The 21,433-nt window shown below is 50.2% G+C and overlaps 1 protein-coding gene across 5 annotated transcripts in view; it reads right to left on the bottom strand.

Moving 5' to 3' along the window:
- Positions 1 to 21,433, bottom strand: part of LOC144094203 (uncharacterized) — a 158,611-nt gene that overhangs the window by 35,033 nt on the left and 102,145 nt on the right. Inside the window, exons 8-9 of one of the 5 annotated variants that reach the window (XR_013306478.1) lie at positions 11,989 to 12,141; positions 4,171 to 4,437 (exon numbers count right to left, since the gene is read on the bottom strand). The exons of 1 other annotated variant lie outside the window; for it this stretch is intronic. Coding sequence is in view for 3 of the 4 variants with exons in the window: in XM_077628128.1 (XP_077484254.1) it covers positions 10,579 to 10,838; positions 11,989 to 12,141 (413 nt within the window). In the remaining variant the exon portion in view is untranslated. Of the gene's footprint in view, positions 1 to 4,170; positions 4,438 to 10,565; positions 10,839 to 11,988; positions 12,142 to 21,433 lie in introns of those variants that run through there. 3 more of the 5 variants (XM_077628129.1, XM_077628128.1, XM_077628130.1) reach the window with 3 other exon arrangements.

Here is a 21,433-nt window from a genome sequence, read left to right as displayed (position 1 = left end):
GTCATCTAACGGCGAGGGCGGAAACTGTGCGAGAGCCCTCTTATGCTACCTATGGCATCAGGACGGCCAGAACCGAGACCCTCGTTAAGCTATTAGCAGACAAGGTAAAGGAAATGAGGGGCTCGTTTGACAAACTTATTTAGGGAGCCAACAGTCACCGAAACCAAGGTGCATATGGGAATGTTTAATTTTTTTATGTCTTATGTTTATCAGTGGAATAATAATACTTAGATTAATCTATCGCTTAAAGAAAATTACTTATAAAGCAGCAGAAAAAACAACCATGCCGCCAGTGGGATCCGAACCGACGACCTCCGAATATCGCGTCCGGTGCTCTACCAACTGAGCTACGGCGACGGCTATAAGTAATTTTCTTTAAGCGATAGATTAATCGAAGTATTATTATTCCACTGATAAACACAAGACATAAAAAAATTAAACGTTCCCATATGCACCTTGGTTTCGGTGACTGTTGGCTCCCCAAGTTTGTCAAACGAGCCCCTCATTTCCTTTACCTTGTCTGCTAATAGCTCAACGAGGGTCTCAGTTCTGGCAGTCCTGATGCCATAGGTAGCATAAGAGGGCTCTCGCACAGTTTCCGCCCTCGCCGTTAGATGACGTTCCACGTCACACTCGCGGTATTACAGGACGTGCTACGTCCGCCGCTATGGACGAGTGTGGTGCTGGTGAACACTCTTAACGTTCGCTTACAAGTAAGACATAAATACCCACGAGAGCAGCAGATTGGACAGCCGTCGCCGTAGCTCAGTTGGTAAGAGCACCGGACGCGATATTCGGAGGTCGTGGGTTCAGATCCCACCGGCGGCATGGTTGTTTTTTCTGCTGCTTTATAAGTAATTTTATTTAAGCGATAGATGAATCGAAGTATTATTATTCCAGTGATAAACACAAGACATAAAAAAATTAGACATTCCCATATGCACCTTGGTTTCGGTGACTGTTGGGGCTCCCTAAATAAGTTTGTCAAACGAGCCCCTCATTTCCTTTACCTTGTCTGCTAATATATATATATATATATATATATATATATATATATATATATATATATGCGCTACGATGAAAAACTTCCTCGACTGCTGGTATCATAAGAAAAGAGTTGAAGTACACTTGAAGAAACTTTTATTTACCAACGGTTTTGAACGGTGGACCGTTCTTCATCAAGGTAAGATAATGTGGAATATATATATATATATATATATATATATATATATATATATATATATATATTTCTTTCTCCTGTTTTCAAAAATACAGTTAGTTTCAGTACATCTCAATTAGCTCCCATATTATGAGAAAATAACTGAAGCCTAATTAAAGCCCACGGTAGATGGGTTTCTTGACAACATAAAGTGACCAACAGCCCCAAGGTGCTAGCCAACTTTTCAACGAGCAGACTTGTCTTCGCCCAAACGAAAAGAAGTCTGCTTCTTGCAACGTTGGCTAGCACCCCAAGTCTTCTGCCTCTCCTGTTCTTTATGGAGCCTAATTAGGTCATTTCTTGGGAATCGTTAAGACACTGTGTCAGTATTTTTTGGTTCTGATTAAAATAGAGTTGTAGTAAAAGACCTGCCATGCAGAGCTATGCTATATATACTGTTATCGAGGCACACCGTCATTTAAAAATATTCGATGATGTTAAAACATATTCATGTGACATTACTGCTCACAAAATTTCACATGCTCAACTCGGCCATAAAAAAATAGCAAAGCTCCATGGTTCAGTTCTTTATGCACTCAAAAATATAATAATAACTGAAATTTAACCATAAAAACATAACAAAAACTTGCTTAAGGCTAGTTATGTTGGCAAAAACATGAAGTTGTGAGAATCTTATTTGAAGTGCATAGGCCAGCCATTAGGCAGTCATTGTAGAGACCTCTGAAAACAGTGGAATGCGGAAGTTCCAAGTGGATTTCACAATAGTGAGTAATGCAAGGATGTAACGAAGAGCGCCAGCTTTCGAACAAGAACTAGTGATGCAAGACTATCGATAGTAATATCGATACTATTGATAGTTGTGTCACTATCGAACTATCGATGATCGATAGTAGTATCGATAGCAATATAAATAGTAATATCGATGGTAATATGGATAGCACTACCGATAATACTTTTTAACTGTCCCAGGTACCTTTTAAACTGAATTGTCCTGCTTTTGCGTCTCAATTTAAAGCGGTAGTCACCTTATTTAACTCTGGCAAGCTCTCACAACCCTGACAGTTATATTTAAAATTGGTTAACTCGTACATAGCTCGACGTGTAAAGGAAAAACGCACTAGGCTTGCAAAGTGCATGTGCCATGCTATCATAAGCCACAGCAATTAACGTTCGTTCTTCTTCTTGCGTCGTCTTGCTGCATCCTTAGTCATGCCATCGAGTGCCTTCGTTACGATGTGGTACATAAATAAATATACCGTATTTACGCGTAAAATTTGCGCCTTCGCATAATTTATGCACCCTTAACTTATCACCCGGGTTTACAAAAAAAAATTTTTTACTCTCCCATTTTAAGTTTCGCGCTGGGCTAGACCACCATCATGCACGCCCTATGGCTCTACCCAGTAGCATTCGGCTATTCCGCGTGTTTGTTTGGATGGCTTTTTGAATCTTTTGTGCACTGGGCGTTCATGGTGGTGTCAGGGGCCGCTGTTACAATCGCGGCGGCACCAGTGGCATCGCCACTCGGAACGGCCAGCAGCGCTTCCAGGGAGGATCGGCGGCTGATAGAAGAGCCAACGCCGCTGTTTGTTTGGCTGATGTGTGTGACTCGACTGCCGGCTACGTTTTTCTTGGCGGCTCTGACGGCTTGTGTTTGGTTGTTCGGTCGTGTCTTGCGATGGGATATCACAACTATACGGCAAGTTTCAAACTGCTTGTCAGCGCCTTATCACGGCGCGGAGCTACAAAGCCAGCGAGAATAACCGCGTGCGCACAAGTTTGCCCATAGACGACAATCGTTGTCGGCAAACTTATGCGCACGTGGCTATTCTCGCTGTCTTCTCAGCTCCGCGCCGTGGTAAGGCGCCGACAAGCAGTTTGGTCGACGCTCGTGCGGTACTGTTAAAGAACTGTGTGGTGTGTGGGTTTCTCAGTAGGCACAGGCCACTACCCACCGCGGGTTCGAGCTTCGCGCGAGCCAAGGGCCCCGATCAGCCGTCACCACACGCACCCTGGGGCACCGCTGCGGCGGCGTTCAACCTCTGCAGAGAGGAGAGCGGCTCGCCGCAAGAAACAGGCCTCCAAGTTCACAAAGGAGACGTTTATTGACGCCGTCCTCCAGCGGTACATACACACACTCAACAGTCACCCCGTCCCGGGGCGCGCTCAGAGCAAGGCTCCGGTGCGCGCTCGGGGCAACAAGAGAAATGCGCGCCGCTAGCACGCCGCTGCAGGAGATTGTCCCCGCGGCAGTGCTGTGATCTCTCTCGTGTCGGCCGTTGGGCCGTTTGCGAGAGAGAGTGGGCAGTCAATGCAAGGTGCGCCTGTCAGAGGTCGTTGGACCCCTGGACAGGCTCGAGCCGCGGTGGATCGAGGACCCACGCAGGCGAGCTCGAGTATGAACTGGTCCGAACGGCAGAGGCCGGCCCGGACGAACAGTAACGTACGCACCTTACGCTGTCTCGGAGGGGTCTCTCTCTCTGGGCCCCGCTCGGACGGTCGCGCGCCGCGCGACCACCCCAAACGGGTCCCGAATTCCCACCAAAAGTCACCAATGGCAAAGGCCTTTGGGAAGCCGGGGGCGGAGCTGCGGCCGAATGACAGCGAATAGCCACCAGCCGTCTCTCCGCCGCCCGAGGCGGGAGAAAGGGAAAGAGAGCGACGCGGGATGCTGCGCAGACGCCACGGCGGGAATCTAGCAGGCTTCCCACGTCCTCCTCTCCTTAAATGCCCTCCTACCCATCGGCGAAAGCGTGCGGCAAAATAAAATAAAAATAAAAAATAATCCATATAAAACTACCACAATTCAGTTCCAGCCATAAACTCAAAATACAAACAAACAAGAACAGAAAACAAACAACACTTGCATACGTTTCAAGGAGACAATACTAACTACACTGTACACTGTACACAAGGCCAGCTGACAGGTGGCCTGCAGCCTCATAATGTCCGGTGGCGCGGCCCATTGGGCCTGTCGGCGGCCAACTCACGCTTTTGCTGCCTTCAGGGTACCGGTGGACGATTTATTGACGGCGGTCCCATGTCCTCCACAAGGTCATCAAAGTTGAGCATGAGGACGTTGACGACGCTCGACGATCCCGAAGAGGACCGGCACGGGAAAGGGTGCTGTCCTCCCTGCCCCCCTCTCGGCGTTGCCTTTGATCTTGGGAACACGCACCTCAGCCCAGGCACGCACCGGCACAGAAGCGGAAATTCATCAGTGACAACGACCCGCTTGTCGGAATCGTCCCGAGGCGCTGTGGCAGGGGTCGAAGGACACACAGACGCACTCTTCACACAAAAACCATGCCGCGAGACACTCGCTCCTTAACGAGCAAACCACTCCCCAGCCGGAAGGGGAGACTTTCGCCGAGCCCTCCGCGAACCAGCCGGTCCCGTGTTCGCGAGGAAGGCCGCACCCGTGGGGTCAGAACGTAAATGAAAAGAAGGCGCGCTGTACAAAAGAAGGCCATCTCTGCGCTACAAGAAAAGTGCAATCGCGAGTAGGTTGAAGTTTACATATGTACAAGTCTGGCTTAAAAAACTGAACGCCAAAGCAAACGTATATTACATATGTACAGATCTCGGAACGTTAGAAGAAACAACGAATAAACTGGAAACAAAAACATGTTAAAGACTGACTAAAACAAACAAACGACTAAATAACTGCACAAGGCTGGAACTGAGCATGCGGCAAACAAAAAAGAAAGAAACCGCCGTGCTTCACCTGGGGTAGGGCCCGACGAGAAAGCTTGCCAGCTAGCTGAGGCTGCGTGCCTTCGGTTGCGGAAGAGTCCGCCATCCGGCATTAATCACATCGGTGACCGTCGCCTCAGATTGTACCGGTGCTCGGTACGGTTGCGTTCCGCAGCACCAGTTGTGCCTTTGCGCTTGCTTGTGATACCAATGGGTACCGACGCAAACTCGTCAGACCGTGACGCATAGGCCTTCAGGTCTGCGATGTGGGCACGGCTGGTTTTCCCCGTAAGGGGATCCTCCAACAGGTACGCGAGCGGCGACCAGACTCTGACCACTCGGTACGGACCAAGCCACTTAGGAGTGAGCGAGGCTGAGAACCCCTTGCTCGCATCACTAAGAACGTGGTTGCGCTTCAGGACAAGATCGCCCGCCTGAAAAGTCAGGCTGCGGTGCTTGCGGTCATACTGAGCCTTCTGTTGGGCTCTGGCTGCCGCCAAACTCTGCCTTGCTCTGTTGAGAGCCCGACCAAGCCGGTCCCGAAGCGTCGACGCATAAGCAGAGCAGTCTGCCCGCGTCTGCTCATCCCCGAGCTGGCTCTGCACGACGTTTGACATCGGATTCGCCAGCTCCCTCCCGAAATTGAGGAAGGCGGGAGAGAAACCAGTTGAGCGATTCTCAGCTGTTCGAATGGCGAACGCAAATTCGCTCAAATGGTCTGCCCAGTCCTTTTGACACCGGGCAAAGGCCGCCAGCATTGGCTTGAGCGTTCGGTTGATTCGCTCGGTCAAGTTCGACTGGGGATGGTAGGGTGAAATGGTGTAGTGCTCAATTCTGAGGGAACTGCACGTGTTACCGAACACCCGAGCGGTGAAATAGGACGCATTGTCCGTGATCAGTCTTTCCGGAAAGCCGAACCGACAGAACACTTCCTGGAGTTTATCCAGCACCGCTCATGCTGACGCTTTCCGAAGCGGGTACAACTCGACCCATTTGGAAAAATGGTCAGCTACTACCATCAGGTGAATGAACCCCTGCTTACTCCTGGGGAAAGGCCCCATCAGATCGCAGGTGGCCATCTGCCACGGACGCACACTGTCAATTGGTTTCATCATTCCGGGCGGCTTGCCGCCCCTTGACTTCACCGCTTGACAGACATGGCAGGAACGGCAATAGCGGAAAATGTCACGCTTCATGCCGGGCCATGTCACCGATTGACTCAGTTTTGCAAAAACTTTGGAGCCACTCAGGTGACCGGCCAGTGGTTCGTCATGAGAAAATCGCAACAGTGCGCCTCTCAGACTTTTGGGGATAACCACCTTGAACGGGTCAATGGACTCATCATCGGTGGCTATGTATTTCAGCACGAGCCCGTCATGGCCAAGCAAATATGAATCCCCCGGGGCTCACCGCGACACACGCTGGCTTTCACCCCCTGCGCCCGCTACAATACAAGTAGCGTCCCGGCGCTCCGTCTCCCTGAGACCGTCACTCATCTCGCGACACATGGGGTCATTTTGCTGGGCTTTCAGCAGCTCTTTCCGGCTGAAAACGATTTTACCCCAGAGGGGGGCCTGGTCTCGTCCCCCTTCAGGTTTGCAGCCAAAATTTCCGCTCGCGACGGCGTCTCCGAGGCGCTCACGCGGAGCTCTGCCTCTCGCCCGCTTTGCGAAGCGCTGCTTGCCTGGTTAGCGGAATGGGTTAGCCCGTTTGCGGGCTCCCCCTCCTTGCCGCCCGGCGGCTCGTCCGCTTTTTCGCCCGCTCCGCCTGCTGGCGTCAAGGCGCCGCTGGCGAGCGGGGCACGGGATAGCGCGTCAGCTACCACGTTCGTGCTCCCCTTTCGATACTGCACCGAAAAGTCGTAATGCTGTATCAGGAGAGCCCAGCGTGCCAGCCGACCCGCAGGCTCGCGGAGCCGCATCAGCCAACTGAGCGCACTGTGGTCTGTCTGCACCACGAATTGCGTCCCGTCAAGGTAGACATCGAATTTCCGCAGTGCGAACACGATGGCGAGGCACTCTTTCTCGGTCACGGAATAATTCCTCTCCGAGGGCAGCAAGGAGCGGCTGGCAAAGGCCAGCGGCTGCAGGACGCCATCGAAATCCTGTATGAGAACTGCTCCTAAACCCAGATCGCTCGCGTCAGTCTGGACTACGAACTGTCTGGTCAGGTCGGGTAGCCTGAGCTGCGCTGTCTCGGCAATGGCACTAGACAGGAGGCGAAAGGATCGCTCTTGCTCGGGCCCCCATCGCCACGCGGCAGTCTTTCCCAAGAGCTTGGTAAAGGGTGCCTGCACGCGGGCACAGGACGGGATGAACGACTGATAGAAATTGGCCATTCCCAGAAAACGGTGGAGGCCGCGTACGTCCTTGGGCACGGGAAACTCGAGTATGGCTCGGAGTTTGTCCGCATCGGGCTCAATGGAGCCCTCGCCCAGCGTGAACCCTAGCAACTGAACTCGGGTCCGCGCTATTTGGGCTTTCGCAGGATTCAAAGTCATCCCAGCAGCCCGTACCCTCGCGAGCACGTCGGCAATGTGGCCTAAGTGCTCATCGAAGGTTCGTGAATAAATCACGATATCGTCCAGGTAGCACATGGCATGAGACCATCTAGCTTCCAATAGGACGCGGTCCATGAGCCTCTGAAAAGTCGCAGGACCATTGCAGAGACCGAAGGGCATGCGAGTGAACTCAAACAGCCCTCTGTGGCACGTGAACGCGGTCTTAGACCGGTCAGCGTCCGCCATCTGGACCTGTAGGTAACCTTTGGAGGCATCTAGCGTGGAAAAGTACCACGCACTGCCCAGGTTTCCTACGATTGAGCTGATCGTCGGGAGTGGATAGGCATCCTTTCGAGTCAGCTCATTCACACGGCAATAATCCACACACAACCGGTGGCTGCCATCTTTCTTAGGCACCAACACAACCGGAGACGCCCAAGCGCTGGACGAGCGACGGATAATGTCCGCCGACAGTATCTCATCCAGCAACCCATCGATCACCTGCCTTTTCGCAAGGCTGACGGGTCTGGGGTTGCACTTCAAAGGAAGCGCATCTCTGGTGTGGATCTTGTGGCTCACTAAATTAGTACAGCCAGGTTGATCCGTGAAGAGCTCATCGTGCTGACACAACAGTGCTGTCAAACGAGCCTTCTGAGTGTCATCCAACGTTACCGCAAAGGCGGCCAGCAGATGTGGTGCCTGGTCGTGCCGCGCCGCTTGGTCCCAAAGCGGAGCGTGAACGACGGAACGCTCGACACAAGGGCTTGGCCCTGGTCGCTGAGCGTGGCACTCTCCGAACGCCTTCACTGCGCAGGCAGTTATTGACACCGGTGGGCAGATGAACGGCTTCAGCTGGGAAAATGGTCCGTCGCGATAGCCGCCATTCGCAATGTCCACCATGATCCCGGTTTTCAGGAGAAAGTCCCTTCCGAGAATCACGGGCACACTGAGCCCTGGGAGGTGGATGAAACGCGTGCGTCTCGTCCGCTCTCCCCACCTGACAGTCAGCCTCGCGGCGCCAGCCGAATGGGCTACGCCTTTCGCAAGGTTGAATGTCGTACGGCAGTCCCGCAAGCGCACCGAGTGCTTTTGCAAGTGGGACAACACCTCTTCACCGAACAAGGAGGCAGTGGCTCCCGTATCCAGTAACTCCAAAAATTCGCGGCCAGCAATGGTGACCGGAATAAACGGCGCGTGCGCATTAGCAAGGATTGGGCCGGTCGTCCCTTTACGACCGACCCGCGCCGCCTTTTCCCTGCCTCAAAGGAGGCCTGGTTACGGGGCATTCTCTCGCCAAGTGCCCCGTCTCTTGACAGCGGAAGCAGCGCACACCGCCGCGAGCTTGGTCGCGGAACAATGGCGCCTCTCCCTGCCTGGTTCCGCCCGTTGCACGGCCAAATGGCCGGCTGATTCGGGTTTCCCCCTCCGCTGTGCGTTGGGGCGCTTGGCGTCCCTCGGCTGGCGGTCTAGAAAACGGTGCAGCGCAGGCTGTCCGTCTCCTGTAGGAGTAGGGATCGAGAGCTTGTTCGCTCAACTCCCATACTTCGTTTTGCCCGCTAACGGCTGCAGAGGCAGCGTGTGCAGGTGGTCGCCGGTTGGGTAGGGGCATGGCCCCTCTCCATGCACAGCGTTGCTCGAGGGCCTCGCTTGCCGGCGATGGCGGACGATAGGCGCGCGCGGCGAGAATGTCGCCTTGAATGCGCTCTGCCTCGGCGGCCAGCTCCTCAAAATCTCGGAACCGGCCTCTGCGCAGGTATGCCGAAAAAAACCGGATGTGCCTGCCTGATCGTCCTTTCCACACGTTCCTCGTTCGAGGCTCTGGGCTCGGCGATTGAGAAAAGGTCCTCCATCGCACGTACGTACTCCAGGAGTGACTCATCCGGAGCCTGTGTACGGAGCTCCAACTCTCGCCGCATCCTACGCTCATAGTCAGCGGGCAGGAATTCGCGCAAGAATGCTGCACGGAACTCCTCGAGAGTCGCTGCCCGGTGGCCGGAAAGCCGATGCCACCTAGCTGCGGTGTCAGTCAGTGCTGCGGGGATGATGTGTGCAAGCACAACCTGATCAGTGAGACCCATAGCTCTCTGGTAATGGGTGAGGGACTCAAGGAAATCCCGGGCACTGAGGAGGTCACCATACCCGCGGTATGTTGGCATGGGCAACTTGACCGCGGGGTGAGACACCTTCGGCGCGGCCAAAAGCGTCTCAACCGCCCCTGACAGCGACTGAATCATCTGGGCAGCACTTCTTAGCAGCGACTGCGCCCCGGCCTCAGAGTAGGCTTGGGCGGGCTGCACGAATGCAGGAGGCAAGGCGCCCAGTTCGATGAGTGGCGCGGTTTCCACAGGGAGCCGGGCCAGCGCCTCACCGTTCCCAGAGCAGAATTGACTGCTCGCGGGGCACGACTGCTGCTGTGCAGGACGGCCGGTTGCGGCAGCGTCGCACGCAACGCTTTCGCACTGGGTGCAAAGCACGCACAGCGGAGGCATGTGATTGACGGGTGCACCGCAGAGTGCTCCCGATACAGCTTCAATGGGTGCTGCGTGATCGACGTTGGGGGTTGTACCGCCGTATGCCCCAATGGGGGCCGCGGCCAACAACGGTGTTTGACTATTTGAAGAAACAGCCGCCAACGGATCAAAGGACGCTACAACCCCTAAGGGAGCCGACACGTAGCTGCCGAGTGCCCCGATGGGGGTGGCAGACATGGTGCGCAAGCGTGATCGTCAAGGCGACCTGCTCGGCAAATGTGCTATCAAAGGCTAAGAGCCAGTGACTTAGCACGTTGGGCGCCAGTTGTGGGTTTCTCAGTAGGCACAGGCCACTACCCACCGCGGGTTTGAGCTTCGCGCGAGCCAAGGGCCCCGATCAGCCGTCACCACACGCACCCTGGGGCACCGCTGCGGCGGCGTTCAACCTCTGCAGAGAGGAGAGCGGCTCGCCGCAAGCAACAGGCCTCCAAGTTCACAAAGGAGACGTTTATTGACGCCGTCCTCCAGCGGTACATACACACACTCAACAGTCACCCCGTCCCGGGGCGCGCTCAGAGCAAGGCTCCGGTGCGCGCTCGGGGCAACAAGAGAAATGCGCGCCGCTAGCACGCCGCTGCAGGAGATTGTCCCCGCGGCAGTGCTGTGATCTCTCTCGTGTCGGCCGTTGGGCCATTTGCGAGAGAGTGGGCAGTCAACACAAGGTGCGCCTGTCAGAGGTCGTTGGACCCCTGGACAGGCTCGAGCAGCGGTGGATCGAGGACCCACGCAGGCGAGCTCGAGTATGAACTGGTCCAAACGGCCGAGGCCGGCCCGGACGAACAGTAACGTACGCACCTTACGCTGTCTCGGAGGGGTCTCTCTCTCTGGGCCCCGCTCGGACGGTCGCGCGCCGCGCAACCACCCCAAACGGGTCCCGAATTCCCGCCAAAAGTCACCAATGGCAAAGGCCCTTGGGAAGCCGGGGGCGGAGCTGCGGCCGAATGACAGCAATTAGCCACCAGCCGTCTCTCCGCCGCCCGAGGCGGGAGAAAGGGAAAGGGAGCGACGCGGGTTGCCGCGCAGACGCCACGGCGGGAATCTAGCAGGCTTCCCACAGGTGTGATACTTGATTTATTGATTCGCGGTTGCTTTCCCGGACAAAGTTGCGAAAGCAAACTTACGGAATCCGGAACTACCGAACAATTGGCTGGGCCGCAAACGATGACGCTGTTTTAGCATCTTATTAAGCTTCGTGCATCTTCATGCCATCCCGCAGGGAGGGGGGGGGGGGGGGGGGGGGGTGGGGGGGGGGGGGTGCACAGCCTTTCATTCAGAGTGAACTTTTTTTCGGGGGCCGGCCAGCGTAGGGTGCAGGTCCGAGTGCTGACGTATACGTAGCAACATACACTATACCTATATTGCGCGTTATGACCTTTGTGGAGTTTTTTAAGTCGCGCTCGCGAAATCCCCACTTAATTTGCGCACCCGCTTCTTAGAGCCCTAATTTCTGAATAAAAAGTGCACAAATTATGCGCGTAAATACGGTATTTATATAGAACTGCCTCCCGTGATCTGTGATTTCTTGCTTATATTTAACTTTTTATCTACCTGGTGTATCAAGATGTGCCTCTTATTTGTTGTTCCATTGAAATTACTTCCAAAGTTTGAGCAGTAAACCACTGCTACGCTTACAGCCTCATCGACGAAATGCTTGATAAGCATCACCATACATTTGCACAAGGTAGATATGACTGCGCATCTTCTAGACAAGTATGCTGCAGTGAAGATGGTATAGTTCAGTAAACAAAGATCGCTCAGCTCAAAAACGTGCAACAGTATTTTTCTGCTATGCATCACGCAATGCATATATACTTGTAAAGAACAGTTTCCGTGCCATTCACATGCCGCAGCCTCCAACTCTGCACGTAGCGAGCCAAAAATTCACCCCAATGCTAGTCTTTAATGCCACGACTAACGGGTAAACCCAATTAAAAAAAGACATTTTCCCCTTTTTACCATTTCAAAACCTGCGTCCCCCCTAACCCTCAAGACTGACTGCAATGTCATGACAATAGATTAGTGCCTCCTCTGAAGCACATTTCGGTTTGGGTTGTATCTGACAGCAGAAGGTAGTCACCCACCTGGCAGGAGACTGCAGCTCCGCTTGCGATGGTGGCTGGCGAAGTCTGTGCGTGCCGAGCCACTCTGGTTCTCTTTCACCAGCCGCGGCGGCACCACCTCGGGGCTGGCCTCCTCCCCTGCTCCTCCGATGCCCTGCTGCGCATCGTCCTCTGCTGCGCCCACCATTCATCCCATCACTTCCCTCGCAGTCCATGACCAATGCCAACAGCACACGGAAGAATAAATGTGCCAACACTCACTTGCCAGTGAGCCCTGTCTGCTGTATCAGGCCAGAAAAGACCACTGGGAAAACCTTTGCCTTAATCTTTTCCATATCATTTATTATACACACAGACATGGACCGTGAAAAATACATGAGACATCCTTCCCATATTTCACAAAGGAACCATAAACAAAAAATGAAATAATTTTTTTCACAGTAATCCGTTTCGTTGTAATTTTTTTCTACTGACGGCCCGCGAATGGAATAGTCTGCCGCCCAAAGTTCATTCTATTATTAACGGCGATACCTTTTTGTGTAACCTGGCACTTTCGTTTATGTGCTCCATTTTAAATTCCTCTTTATGCTTTCTCCCCTCGCTGTGGTGATGTAGGCATGCAACAGACAAAAATAAATAAAAATACATAAAAATACTTCGTAGCGATGCCAGCATCGGCCGATTGTGGCAAGGTGTGAAGCTACTGTATATGGCCAATTATAAGTGAACATTTTTTTTTTTAATTTACACCTTCCAGAAATGGGGGGGTCGACTTATAATCAGAGTCGACCAATACACGGACTCATAAGTCAAACTATGTGCGGGGTCAAAATTAGTTAACTGAGCCATGGATAATATTGCCATGGACTCGAAAACAGAAACGGGCAGTGATGCAGGCAGGAGCACTCACAGTAGGCCCGCAGCCATTAAATCATGTCATCATGCCCTATGTGATGTCCCTTGTGGACCTTTGAGGAATAATAAAAAAATATATAAAACACCATCCGTCATGTCGTCCTGTTTTCGTCGGCTTACCATCACAAAACAATATCACACCCCGCATATTACATAACAGTAGTCAGATACGGTGCAAAAGTCTGCTTAAAAAATAAGAATTTGAATACATAGCAATTCGAACAGGAAAGAGCAACTCGAAGCAATAGACATGCAAAGCAAGCAGTCAGAGACCAACAGAGATAACAGACGATAAAACTGCACCGTTGTATGCTGGCCGGCTGATTAGCAGCAAACAGTTTCAGATTCCAGCGCCTAGGTTACTGGAAGTACACAGCGACACGGCCGCGCCAACATTCCCAATCCTGCCTTGCGGGCACTGCGTTCATTCTGGTGCTCTGGCACAGCAGGGAGCATAAAATAGGGTTTTTTTTTTTAATATAAACCTGAGCAATAAATTAGGGGTGCACAAAATATGCGAGTAAATATGGTAAATTGTGTGACCAGCCACATGCACGCAGAAGTGTTTTCGCGCATTTTTGCATGCTACTTTGCCGAGGTGACAGTCACTAATTCACTACATTTGAACCCCTCAATAACGAAAGCCCTCAAGAACGAAATTCTCGCGCTAACAAAAAATTTTGGCGACCCCAGTGAACTTCCATAGAGTTCAATGCATTTGCCCCCCTCTCAACAGCAAAGAGTTTTTAAAAAAGCAGTCCCACATAAACGAAAGTTTGAGGCAGTGATCTGCAACATTTTTTCAGCACATCAGCCAGTTGGGAACAGAGAAGTGGCAGAACTGCAGCAGCACACTCATCCGACAAGTCAAAGCCGTTCATTTCTGCCAACAACCACCGGCACGGCCACTGCTGTTTACTTTCTGTCGGTTCGGTTATGATGATGATAGCAACAAGATTTTTTTTTTTTTTGTTCACTGAAAGCGGCTTTTTGCTAGCCCATCTGTTGGCAACTACACGCACATGGCGACACCGTTGGCCAACGGGGGAAGCATCTAGGCAGAACAACGAACCCTTCTATTTCTTTTCGCTACCACGCCTCGTGCAAGCCGGCCACACTATCTCACCGTCCGCCTTGGGCACGCCGAATTCGCCCATGACTTGCTTGTGTCCAGTGTTTTTCTTGGCCTCTCGGAAATATACCGCCTCCTGTTAAAAAGCGCAAGTTTTTGACGCTGCAGGAAAAGTTTGCAATCATCGCCGAAGCTGCAAAAGGCAGAAAGAAGTCGAACATTGCGGAGGAATTCAGTATCCCGTGCGGCTCACTTTCTACAAATCTGAAATCCAAGAACAGCATCATGGCCGCACTTAAAAATGGCACACACGTGCAGAACAAGACGGTGGCAATGCCGGTCTACTAAGACATCGACAAAGCCGTATTCCATTGGTTCCTCAACAAGAGAACGAACAAGATGCCTTAGTCTGGAAGCCTTTTGCAGAAGGAGGCGATTGACTTCCCGTGCATGCTGGGGCACAACAACTTTAAGGCGAGCACCGGATGGCTAAGCCAATTTAAAGCACGGCACTGCATCATTGCCAAGGTGTTGCCGGGGGAGTCTGCGAGCGTCGACGCTGACGCAGCATCGTACTGGATGCAGGAAAGTTAAGAAAGCATAATGGACAAATGCGAGCACTCCGAAATTTATAATGTGGATGAAATTCGCTTTTTCTATGAAATGTTGCCAACGAAAACGCTCGACCTGAAAGGACAAAAATGCCATGGCGGCAAGCTGAGCAAAACACAGGTGACCATTCTTTTGTGCTAAACATGACGGATCCGACAAGCGTCCCCTCCTTGTGATCGGCCTCAGCAAGATGCCATAGTGCTTTAAAGGTAACCGAAGGCTTCTGGTCAAGTACACTGCTAACCAGAAAGCCTGGATGACGAGCGCCCAGCTGGAGCCAGCCTTTGATGTGGATATGTGGAAGCAGGGCCGATCCTTCCGCCTCTTTTTGGATAACTGCAGTGCCCACTACATCGAAGACGTTGCCTTGATAAGCGCCCACTTGATTTTTTTTTCCTCCGAACTGCACATCCGTTATTCAACCTCTTGACAAAGAGGTTATTAAGAGTGTCAAGTCTGCGTACCAGGGAAGACTGATCCGGCGGATGCTGATAAACATCGAAATGAAGCGACCGATGGAAATTGATCTTATCAAGGTGCTGGAGATGCCTGCCGGGGCATAGATTGCTACTTTGGCCACCCTTGTCCAGAACTGCTTCAGGCATGCTGGTTTCGCGACTGGTCAGAACCGGAAGCGAGTATTCCTGCAAGCAGCGCAGTCTGCAGCCACTAACCGAAGCATGGGACACGCTTCAAAGTGTGGGTGCAATGGTGCCAGACGCTGTTGAACTGGATGACTTTTTCTGTGCGGACGCCGACTTGATCGTGCACGAGGAATTCAGTGACGACGGTATTATCAACAGGGTGCGCAAAGGAAACGAGGAGAGTGACGACGACGATGGCGAAAACCAAGCACGAGGAAGGCGAGTAAGCTCACGTGATGTGCTTGACACTTTTGATCTTACCCGGACTTTCCTCGTCGACCACGACGACGACGAAGCTATGCATAGCTTATCAAGCTACGAAGCTTAAGTCGTGAAGCTCCTGCACAGCAGTCTGAAGCAGAACAAAATAAACGACTTTTTTCGCTAAATTTTTGTTCTGGAAAGTAATGGGTGTGCTTATTTGCGAGAACGAAGAAGTTTTCCTTACCCGGCAGTTTCGTTACTGTGGGGTTCGACTCTAACAGTAGTATGTGTGGTCTGTGTCTCTGCCTGACAGATGCCAAGATGCCACTGTAACCTCGGCAACAATATAGTGTAGCTTTCAAGACAAGCAATTCTCTACTCCGAATAGGAAAACACCGTCGCCACAGGACGGGAAGTTTGCTGTGTCAGAAAAAGAGCATAAGAGAATGAAGAAAACAACGAACCAAGATCTTTACATTGTGCCACTACATGCCATCCTTTTCGGGGGCCGAAGTCCGAGCGATACCGTGCTGCTGAGGAGGCGGTCCAAAATTGGGTTCATGAACAAAGAAGCAGGAGCCCGAGTGTTTGCTACAATGACATTGATGCAAACGCACTGACTGTCGCAGAGGAAATGTGCATCCTGCTTACTGAGTTTAAGGTGTCGAAGAAATGGGTGACAAATTTCATGAAATGGAACAGCCCGAGCCTCAGGTGACGCATGACCGTATGCATACATTCGGTTGTCTGAGGCATACAAAGAGAAACAGCTCTACACGAGTGACACCGACCACACTCTGGTCTAGTTCGACACACCCAGTTAGAGAGCAGTGTCCAGGAGAGGGGAGTGCCGGGCAAACCTGCTGACAATGGAAAACACACACAACCCTTTCATGGTCATGTTGTGCTGCACTGCAGATGGGCACAAGCTACCACCTTTTCTTTTGTCCAAGACGAAAAAGATGCTGACCAAGGTAAACTTTCCGCTTAAAGTTATCATGCCGGTTAATGAAAAGGGTTTTTTTTTAATGACGGAACTGTCCTCGAAGGGTTTCATCTCGTGTGGTGAAGGCATCCGAGTGCACTGCTAAAGCCCCGCAACATACTCATCCTGGACTCCTTCCACAGACATATCACCAAAATACGCAAAAAATGCAGCAGCAGGTGCTGGATGTGACCCGGGCACACATTCCGAGTTTCTGTCATAATCGGCCACACCTGATTGGTTGAAACACCAGAAGAGGATGTGGCAGCTCGAATGCAGCCAAAACTATCGAAGAAACCAGACGGTGACGTCACGCACATAGCGTACCCTCCATAGCAAATGCTCAAGCACCCCAATGAGCACAATGAGATGACAGCCAACATGGCAGCGTGCTCTGAAGTGGATCCTCGCGCTTCGGAGTGAGCTTGTTGGCGTTACTGTTTTTTGGCACCTCAACTGGCTATAAATTGGGTACGAGGCTTTCGCTCCGTGTTATCTTGCCTATAACAAATGGAACTGACAATAAATTTGGTCTGTCTTTATATCGTTGGTCGGTTCGGAATTTCTAGACCTAACGAGCAGCAGTTCGTTGCAGAAATTGTTCACTTCATGCAAACCGAATGGTAAGCCGACCCTTGCCACCGATACGCTCATTGGACTTTTTTGAAACGAGGTTTCTAAGTGCTGTGCCCATTCGTTTTTGGACGTGATTTACACAGTCCTCTTTTTCAACTGAAATGAACCCATACACTTGGGCCTCTTGTACAGCGAGGTACGACCTGCTGCTAGCATCGGACAGCATTGTGGTGTACCTCAGGCTGTGGCGAGAAAGCGACCTTTGAAACAGAATGAGCACTGCCTCAGCCTCCATTTGGCCTGCCTTGCTTGTTGTGTTTTTCTGGCACTCATGTTTTTCCTTCCATTGAGGATACTCCTGGCAGTCAGTTCCTGGTGCACATTCATGATGATGATGATGCTAGGTTTTTAATGGCGCAAGGGCAACTGGGACCAAAGAGCGCCAAACACAAGGTTTATGGTCGACTCGGGCTAAAATGTGTGCAGATGGTAAAGTTAAAACCAGGCGTATAGGGCCTAAGAGTACTGAGTATGTGCATGGTTATAGTTGGAAGAGGGTGTTTAAATATCTGGTGGAATGACTTAAAGTGATGTAGCGCTTAAAACTTGTTTTAAGAGGAGTTATATATGAAAGACGAAGCCAGATAGCCTCAACCATAGTCCTTGAATGAGCAAGGAGGGCGAGGCGTCTTCTGGCAGTTATGGGTAAGCTCAGCACTCTCCTCAGCAATGAGGAGGTGCTGAGATTACTTTGAGTATGAAATCCCTCGTAAAAAATCTACATCAGTTAAAAATTTAAAAACCCTATCCAATGAGAACATGCGGTGATCACCTAAAAATAATGAAGGGTGCATTGGTAGTTTAAATGTGTACAGTTCAGGGAAGTGATGTCGTCTTTGTGTATCCAGTCTGGGGCATGTGATTAATGTGTGGACAACCGAGATGTGGGCTCCACATCTCGTACATTGCGGTGCCGGAGTATCCTGTAGAAGATGTGAGTGTGTGGTGAATGTATGTCCTATCCTCAGTCCGCAGAGAGCAACTTCTTTGAATCTATTTTGTTTTTCTGTGGCATACCTCCCAATCCATGGTTTTATTGTGTGCAGTTTGTTGTCTGTTTCCTCATCCCAATCCTGTTGCCACTCTTTGCGAAGTGCAGTCCTAATATATAGCCTGAGGTCCTGGTACGGGAGTTCTTTTATATCTATACTACTCAGTTCGGCACCTGATGCTGCAAGCCTATCAGCTTCTTCATTTCCGTTTATTCCACAGTGACCTGGTACCCAGCATACTGTAATTTTGAGGTTAAATGTGCATGCAGACTTAAAGCATTTCAAGAGGGAATTCATTACAGGGTTTTTACAGGGTTTTCCAGAAGACAAGGCTATAATCACACTTAAAGAATCTCAGTATATAACAGAGCTTGGGATTTTCTTTTCCAGGATGTATCTAACAGCCAACAGAATACCATGGCATTCTGCAGTAAATATGCTTGTGTGTCTATTCATGGTTTTTGTTTCAGAAAACTGACTATTGTAAACTGCACATGAAACTGAGGATGTCTTTGAGGCATCAGTGTAAAACTCTGTGCACTGATATTTTGCTTGTAGGGATAAGAAATGCTGTTTTATGGCAATTGGTGGCCCATTCTTACCAACCTCACGAAACGATGTGTCGCAGTCAACTGGATACACCTGCCAGGGAGCAATTGTGTCTTTAGTAGAAGTTACTAACTGGTATGTTCATGTCTTGGACAAGTGTGGCGACTCTAATGGGTAAAGGTGGAGTTTCAGACGGTCAGTTTGCAAACAGCAGTGTACTGGTTGGGTTTCGCAACAGCGCGTTGCATGGATGGTCAGCATGAGATAATGTCTTAGTAGCATACATTATAGTTGTGTATTTCCGTCGTCGTTCAAGTGACCATCGGTCCGCCTCAACGTACAAGCTGGCAATTGGGCTTGTACGGAAAGCACCAGTAGCCAACCACAGATTCAGGTGGTACACAGCGTCGAGCATTTTTAAGGTGCTTTTTCGTGCTGACTCGTACACTACTGAGCCGTAGTCTATACGTGACAGAATTACACTATTCAGAAGATTCAGCAGACAGTCTCGATCTGTACCCCAGGACTGGTGGGACAGAATTTTTAAAAGGTTCATTGATTTAATGCATTTAAGTCTAAGGTGTTTAATGTGTTTGATGAATGTAAGTTTTTCGTCGACTATGACACCAAGAAATTTGTGCTCTCTTTGGACAGCAATACTCTGCCCATTAAGTGTGATGTCGGGTTCAGGCCTAATACCACGTTTTTTTGTGAAGAGTATGCTTACAGTCTTTGATGAATTGAGTTTAAATCCATTTTGGTCTGCCCACTTTGCTACTTTGTTTACTCCTAGTTGTATTTGCCGCTCACAGATGGACAAATTACATGACTTGTAACTTATTTGTACATCGTCGACATAAACGGAGTAGGATATAGATCTAGACAGGACGCTCTTTAATGAATTCATTTTCACTATAAAAAGAGTGCAGCTGAGAACGCCGCCTTGAGGGACACCATTCTCTTGTATAAACTGCTTGGATATCGAATTCCCTACACGGACCTTGAATGTTCGTTCAGACAGATAACTTTGAATGGTGTACAGCATATTTCCCGAGATCCCAAAGGTGAACAGGTCACGGATGATACCATAACGCCATGTGGTATCGTAAGCTTTCTCTAAATCAAAGAAAACAGATAAACAGTGCTGCTTATGCACAAAGGCATCCCTTACGTAGGACTCGAAGGCAACGAGCTGGTCAGTGGTTGATCGGTTAGCTCTAAATCCAGCTTGGTGCTGGTCAAGAAGGCCATTGATTTCAAGAAAATGCACAAGGCGACGATTTACCATTTTTTCAAAGAGCTTACATAAACAGCTGGTTAGGGCAATTGGCCGATAACTGGCCGCAAGTGTGGCTCCTTTGCCTTGCTTTAATACCGGAATAATAATTGCTTCTTTCCAGGCTTTTGGAAGGTGTCCAGCAGCCCATATCTTATTAAAAAGGCACAGGATAGTTTCAAGGGTTTGTTCATGCAGGTGCCTAAGCATTCCATATGTAACCCTGTCAGGACCTGCTGCTGTTGAGTTTCCACAAGTGCCTAAGGCCACTTTCAACTCTTGTAAAGTGAATGGGCTACTGTATCCTTCTACTGATGGCCTTTTATTATTGTGAATAGGTTTGCGCTCCTCAGCTAGCTTGTATCTCAAGAAGGAATCTGTATAATGTGCTGAGCTAAAAGTGTATTCAAAATGTTTGCCTAGTGTATCTGCTTGGTGCTCCAATGTATCACCAGCAGTGCTAACAAGAGGAATTGGATGTGAACTATGCCCTTTAAGTGCTTTTAGTCTACTGTACACTTTATGTGTATCTGTGTAAGAATTTACAGAAGAGAGAAATGATTGCCAGCTTTCCCGTTTGGATATATGCCGAGTACGCCTGCCATTTGCTTTAGCTCGCTTGAAGTTGACTAAGTTGTCAGCCGTAGGATAACGGCGGAATTTTGACCATGCATTATTTTGCTCATGACGAGCTTTCTTGCACTGTGCATTCCACCATGGCTTTCGTTTGTTGCGTATTTTTCCTGATGTGTGTGGAATGGATTTCTGTGCAGCATCTATAATATGCAATGTGACCAAGGATTGGGACTCATCTATGCCTATGTTCGTTATTGATGAACAGGGCAGTGTTGAGAGTTCCCGGAACAGCTTCCAGTCAGCAACCTGTTCTTTAAACCTTATAGGATTATCTACCCTCGGATTTATATTTCCCATGTATTTTAAAGAAATGGGGAAGTGGTCACTTCCATAGAGGTTATTAATAACAGCCCACTCAGTAGCTGCCAAGAGCAATGGCGAGCCAATAGCAAGGTCTATCGCCGTATATGAGCTGTGTGTTGCATTAAAATGTGTTGGTTCTTTTCTAATGAATAAACATGAGCCAGATGATAACAGGAATTTTTCAATTAGCCTGCCTCGAGAATCGGTTCTATTACCTCCCCATAATGGGTGGTGTGCGTTGAAGTCTCCAACCAACACGAACGGCTCGGGTAGCTTGTCAATGAGTTTTTCGAGTTCATCAATTGACAGGCGATGATCTGGTGGGATATATAAAGAGCATATGGTTATTACTCTGCCGAAAGTTAGGGCTCGTATTGCCACTACCTCTAAATTAGTAGCAAGTGGAAGACATTGGGAAGGAATTGAATTCTGAGCCACTATAGCGACGCCACCTGATGAGTGGGCACTGCCTTGCCTGTCCTTCCTGTATACTACATATTTTTTAGAAAGTTTACATGTGCTGGGTTTAAGTGTGTTTCTTGAAGGCAAAGTATGTTTGGATGATATTGCGCGAGTATTTCATATATGTCATCCAGGTTCTTAAGAAGACCTTTGCAGTTCCAGTAAATAATGCTCTCGACA

Source organism: Amblyomma americanum, chromosome 6 (assembly GCF_052857255.1).
Source record: "Amblyomma americanum isolate KBUSLIRL-KWMA chromosome 6, ASM5285725v1, whole genome shotgun sequence".
Classification (NCBI taxonomy): Eukaryota; Metazoa; Arthropoda; class Arachnida; order Ixodida; family Ixodidae; genus Amblyomma; species Amblyomma americanum.
The sequence above is the reverse complement of the archived record's forward strand: the minus strand, read 5'-3'. Positions and strand labels throughout refer to the sequence as shown.